At 33.7% G+C, this 6,478-nt stretch overlaps 1 protein-coding gene across 1 annotated transcript; it reads right to left on the minus strand.

The window, feature by feature from the left end:
* Positions 1 to 670: 670 nt before the first annotated feature.
* Positions 671 to 3,366, minus strand: SACPD (stearoyl-acyl carrier protein desaturase). The gene is made up of 2 exons (NM_001354852.1): positions 2,600 to 3,366; positions 671 to 1,435 (listed from the first exon to the last, which is right to left on the minus strand). The coding sequence occupies exons 1-2, from the start codon at positions 3,167 to 3,169 to the stop codon at positions 869 to 871; spliced, it is 1,137 nt and encodes a 378-aa protein (NP_001341781.1). The 5' UTR covers positions 3,170 to 3,366; the 3' UTR covers positions 671 to 868.
* Positions 3,367 to 6,478: the final 3,112 nt, after the last annotated feature.

The raw sequence follows: 6,478 nt of genomic DNA on the forward strand, positions 1-6,478 counted from the left end.
TTAAAATTATTTTGCATTTGATTTTTTTATATTTATCTTACATTCTCTTTTTACACTAGAAATATTTGATTGATACTCAGTATGTTATCTAATATAAAAAAAGAACAGTATAAATATTATATAATTTATAATATTATAAAAAAAGAAATATGTGTATATAAAAAGTGATTTATATCATTCCTCTTTTATATCATAAATATATATCACTTCCTATATTTATTACTTTATCTCTGCCTTTAATATTTCTGTGTCACTGGACGTTTTCTTAATTCATGTAAGATGCCGAGATTCATTTATCGTCTTTTCATCCACTGGAACAACCAGGCATCAATCCAATTTAATTGTTCATTCGTACATATTATTGGCACAACTACCACCTACACAACTCACTCTCACTACCACAAATTATGTCGGATTCTCATTATTCCCCACTCTCCAGTTCCACTGTCCCAAATTAAGTAGCATGTGCCATCGGGTCATGGTTCTTATAAACCTCACTCACAAGCCAAACGTTACACATCAATATAGTCCTACTAGTTTTGTATCCACTATAACAACACCATGCATCGATCAAGGTGTTTAATTAATTGAATAAAATGTATGATTTATTACAATTTTTTATATATTTTTTTAATTTGATTTAAATATATTAAAGGTCTTTCATAAATAATTAATTGAATAAAATGTATGATTTATTACAACAACCAGGCATCAATCCATTTTAATTGTTCATTCCGACTTATTAATTATAAGTGCTAAACTCACTGTCACACTATGAAACAATTTGTATTACACCAATCTAAGTAACCCACCAACTAAACTCTGTCACAATAAGTAAATTTCATTAAGTCCTCTCTCAACTCAAATTTCACAAATGCAGCTCTTTATTGAAGATCCAGCTAAACTTAACTCCATGAGGCTTCATCTTACGCGCTCGCTCATCAGCACGCTCTTGCAACTTCCTAATCCTCGGTGCTAACCCACACACAAAATCCTGCGCCCTCTTTCCCTCAGCCGTCAAACCTTCCAGCTTCTCCAATCTCCACCGTCCGATCAGAAACTCCAAGATGTCCGCGTAGTCTTTGGCCGTGTAAACGCCCATTCGCTGCGCCACCGTGGAGTAGTGCTCGAATAGCCTGGGGTCCTCCCCATCGTACATAAGGTGCGCCGGCATCGTGATCTTCTTCTCCATCGTGGTTCCTATGGCCAACATTGCCCCGGTGGGATCCACTTCTAGAAGCTTCTCGACGATTCTTGAGTACGCATTCTCGTGCCGCTTCTCGTCCGCTGCGATGGTCCCGCATATGCACGCCAGCACTGGATCACCACCCTCCTTCGCAAGCCGAGCTGTGTTGCCGTGGGACACGAACGTCGCTCGCTCTTGGAATGAAGTATACACAAACCCCAAATACGGGTTGTTCTCGAAACCAGGGTCCTATGATCCAATTCAAACAAAACAAATAGGATATTTAATTTCGTAAAAGAAAAATTATAATGTTCAAGTTGATTTTTTGAGTAAGCGATTAGTTTAGTCTTTACAAATGTATAATGTTATCGTATCAATCCTTAAAATTAAGAGAATTTTAAATAAATTCATGAAAATACAATTTGTTAATCATATTAGTCTAGAATTCAAACAAATGTATGACTTAAAAATAATGATAATATTGTATGACTTAAATTAATGATAATCTTAATGCTTAAAATGATAATATTAATGTATATTTAAAGATTAACCATGAGGTCTAACGGTGTTAAATAAAATGTGTGAATTACTATAAATTTTCTCATATTATATATTTGTTTAATTTTAAAATAAGCTTTTTTTTAAATAAAAAACTTTTAAAAAATGCTTATTTAATAAACATACAAGATTTGCTTCTCAAACTAAATAAGAAAATTATTTTTTAAGTAAAAGAAATTTAGACTGGCATATTAAAAACAGAAAATTATTTTTTTAAAAAAATGAGTATTTTTTAACAAATAATTTTAAATAAAACAACTCATCTCCTTCGATTCCTATTGATTAAATAATAGAATAATAATAAGAGAAATACTATTAATATACTTTTTAACACATTCTTTTAAGACACCCTTTATTATTAATTGAAACTTATTAAAAATTATAAATTTTGTGGATCCATATCTCATTTAATAATTTTATTGTTAGTTAAAATTTATTGAATATTATAAATTTTTGAGGGTCTCATCATATTTACATAATAATTCTCTCCTAAATTTATATTCTTTAATAAATTTCGAGAGTATGTGTTAGGAAGAGTGTATTCCTCACCCTCCTTATTGGCTATTATAAATGAATAACTTCGAAAACTTAAATGAAATATCATGAATTAATTTGAAATTTCTTTAATTTCAAACATTAATATAACAATTATATACACTTTAATAAAACACAAACGTGATTTCCATTTCACAAGTTTGATCATCGTGAAAGTACCATCGTCAATTGACATGTGGTATCAAAAAAGACTAAAATTCTAGAAGTACTGAAAAAAGTTTCTTTATTTCTGTCTTTGTCTTAACTGTAAAAATTGACGTAAAAAAGAAAGCGTTGTCTAATGTATAGTTGTAAACTGACCATGCCAGCTGCTATGAGGTTGTGGATAGTCCTCTCGATCATCTTCATGTCAACACGACCAGAAAGATACAAATAAGTTCTGAGCAAATCCCCGTGTCTGTTTTCCTCCGCGGACCAGGCCCGGGTCCACACGGCCCACGGGCTTGGGTTTGATCCGCACTTGTCTCCCACCCCATCCAGGCCACTCATTATGGTCTGGTAAGTGGGAAGCGCTTCTTCCGTGACCATGTCACCCACCAGCACTAAGAAGTACTCGTCAGATAGCTCCTTGGTGCGGTGGCGAAGCGACCTCACCGCTTCGATGAACTCATCGAAGGGTAGGGTCGAGTCAGGGAGGAACTTCTGGGGCTGCCAGCATTGCTCCACGGGCTTCAGCAGCGGTAAGACCCGCTGTGAGGCCCATCCCTCCAGGGACTTGAAAATCTCTATCTTTTCCGGCGGCATTGAGTGGTTTCTCCTCTCCTTCAATGGCGGCGGTGTGGCGGTAACTGCGCATTTCGGTGGCCGCGGAAAGTGGTGCCGGGTGATTCTTGGAGCCGGGGATGCAAGTGGGAGGGTTTGTATCTGCATGGTTTATTTTGAGGCTGTGTTGTGACTTGTGGGGATGCATATCGAAGAAATGTGAATGAGATGGAAGATATTTGTAGGTGTGGCGTGACCAGTGATTAACCACACCACTCTTTTGTTTTGTTTTAGTATTTCCTTTTTGTGCCTACGTCAGAGAGAACTCTCTTCTGGTTAATAATAGTATCATTTTCAACGGTGACCTTTAAGGGGTTTAATAATATTATTTTTACGTGTTTCTTTGAATTTGTTAGCCCATTTTTCAACATTATACTTTTTTAGAAAGAAAAAAACGTTAACTATTTAGAAATAAAAAATATATAATATTTATTATACACAGACATAACCTTTTGTTTTTATATGTATGAAGAGAAATTAAAGAACAGTATAGTTTTTGAGAAAAATGTTCATTTTGACACTTAATATAATACTATAATTTTAATTTTTTTTCTTATTTTTTTTCTCTTATATTTTATGTACATTAGTTAATCTTTCTTTTTATTTTTTATCACTTCATCTGCCATACCTTTGTCTTTTTTTATTATTATTTTTTACACCTCTGTCATCATTCTTAATAATATTTTAACGTCCTATTTATTAACTAGCAACATATTATGAGAAATAAAAATAGAAATAGTCATTGTAAAAATATAAATTATTTAATACTTCATTTTTAAATGATTAGAGATATTTAATACGATAAATTAAATATTTATGAACCTGGTTAAGGGAGATCCTCTTTTTGCGGAAATGAAGACGGTGGAATTTGGCGTACTAGAGCGTTAGGATGATAAGCAAATCGCCAAATTGGCATTTATGTTGTGTACACCACTACCAATAAATACAGATTACAGAATATGTGGCAGCTTTGTTGCGGTTTTTCTTGCAGAACTTGGTGCCCAAAATTAGATAACTTGCATGCTTTACTTTGAGCCGTTCTTTACTTTTGATTTTGAACTCTGTCTACGGTGAAATACCTTCTGGGTAGTTTATGGTAAACTAGTAAAATTGATCCGTGATAGGAGGTAATTTTGACCTGCTGTAAACATTTAATTTTTAATTATTTTTTTCATATTTATTTTTAAGTCTTTATCGTTTTCAAATTTTGCATGCCTTACCCGTCATAGTCTATATGTAACTATTGTTACGGTTTGAATCGGTAAAGGTATCGATCAAACCCATCGAAGGTTTTCACGGATAAGCAAATTTCTTCAAACTCAAACCAGATTTCAAACTTTTACCGTCTATTTTAAAGTAAATTGAGTGTAGTAGACGGTAATGGAGGAACCATGTGCAATCTATGTGGGACGAAAATTCAATGTCGGAGGTTCGAAGTGTGATTTTCATTTTTTAATTTTTTTACCTTCTTTTTTGCACTGTTTATCAATGAATGTTCTGTTTTTGCTTCACTTTGCAGCAATTGGAAGAGTTGTGGTGCGATTTCGGAGAAGACGGATTGGAGGAAGAAGGGGAGAAAGAAGGGAAGAAAAAAGCAAGGGGATGAAGAAACTAAAAGTTGAATTTGGTTGTATATGTTGAACTCTCCTAAAACTGTTACTATTAAATTGATAGTTTTCAGGATATTGTGAATATTGATTTCAAGAACTTTTGTCCATCTCAAATTAATTATTATGAATTTTCAAATTTTGATTTGGCCTTTACATTTTACGAATGGTATGGTAAAACAAATGGATTTAGTGTTCGTAAAGGCACGATGTTAAAAAGCAACAAAAGTAAGGTTCTTCAACAACAATTTACGTGTTACATACAAGGTTTGCGACACAATACAGGTTTGAAAAAGGGAAAACAAAAGCGTCGTTCAAGAAAGGATATCATATAAGGTTGTAAAGCTTATTTTAGGAGATATGTTAATCTATTTCCTGGGTGTTGGTATGTTACTCATTTTATTTATAATCATAACCATGAGTTATTGGCAAAGCATCAAGAAAAGAGTGATGTTGACATAGCTCAAATGAATAGTTTGAGAGAAATTGGTATTGGTGCTCCTCATATATTTGGGTATTTTGCTAACCAGAGTGGCGAATTGAGAAAGTTGGTTATGGAAGGAAGAACTAATACAAACATGTTGAAAGAAAAAGGCATGAACATAGTTTTGATGCTATGGCTGCATTACAATGTCTGCGATTGTTGTGAAGCACTGACCCTTTGATGTTTGTCTGGCATACAGTTGATACTGAAGCTAGATTACATCATATGTTTTTGGTATGATGGGAATAACTAACTAGATTATAATTTATTTTCCTGATGTGTTGGCATTTAATGCCATATCGGAAGAACAAGTATTTCTGGCATTTGGTTGATTTTTTTGGTGTTCACAACCATAATTGTTCTACTATATTTGTAGTTGCCTTAGTGTCAAATGAAACTGAAGAAACATATGTGTGGGTACTTGAAAAATTGTTGGAAGCAATGAAAGGTAAAGAACCAAATGTTGTTATAACTGATGGAGACAATGCGGTGAGAAATGCAATTAAGAGGGTGTTTCCAAAAGCTCATCATGAGTTGTGTGCTTGGCATTTGTTACAATACCTCATCTAATATTCCAGATATAGATTTTAAACACCATTTCAGTTAGTGTATGTTGGGTGATTTTAGTGTTGGTAAATTTCAATGAAAGTGGTTGGAAATGGTTTCCAAATTTAGTGTGGAAGATCATCCATGGACTTTATCTTTGTATGAGAAGAGAGCAATGTGGTGTGCTGCTATTATTCGTGGAAAGGTTTTTGCAGGTTATAGAACCACATCTCGTTGTGAGGGTTTGCATTATGAGCTTGGAAAGTTTGTTCACTCATGCTATAATATGACTGATTTCTTAAAATAGTATCATTGTTACCTCGTTCACATGTGGTACAAAGAATTGACAGATGACTTTGCATCTATGCATGGTAAAGAAGTTTTGGAAACAAGCCTTCCTAGCCTTGAAAGGTATGCTGACAGTGTTCTTACAAAACAATTACTCTTGAAGTTTCTACCTGTTCTTGAAAGGTTTTGTTTGATGACCGTTAAAGGTTGTAAAGAACACATACTCACAAAATATACTCAGGAAGAAAAAGCCAAATGCATATGAATGACATGTTTCTTACTATGCAAACCCTTGTGAATTTAAATGTGTATGTTTGCATTTTGAGTCATGAGATTTGCCTTGGGAATACACACTACTAGAAAATAGGCTTTTTGTATCGGGTATTGAGGACTTTTAACATCGATTATTAACCGATGTTGAAACTACCAACGTTAAAGTATCAACGTTAACATCGGTTTGTTTAAAAATCGATGTTGTTTTAGTAAATAACA

The sequence above is a fragment of the Glycine max genome, chromosome 13 (assembly GCF_000004515.6).
Source record: "Glycine max cultivar Williams 82 chromosome 13, Glycine_max_v4.0, whole genome shotgun sequence".
In the NCBI taxonomy this organism is placed as follows: Eukaryota; Viridiplantae; Streptophyta; class Magnoliopsida; order Fabales; family Fabaceae; genus Glycine; species Glycine max.

Bases quoted from the DNA above. Each gene is read 5' to 3' on its own strand.
- SACPD (NM_001354852.1), bottom strand. From the start codon at position 3,169: ATGCAGATACAAACCCTCCCACTTGCATCCCCGGCTCCAAGAATCACC. The intron at 1,436-2,599 runs GTCAGTTTACAA...ATTGGATCATAG, and splicing joins ACCTCATAGCAGCTGGCATG to GACCCTGGTTTCGAGAACAA.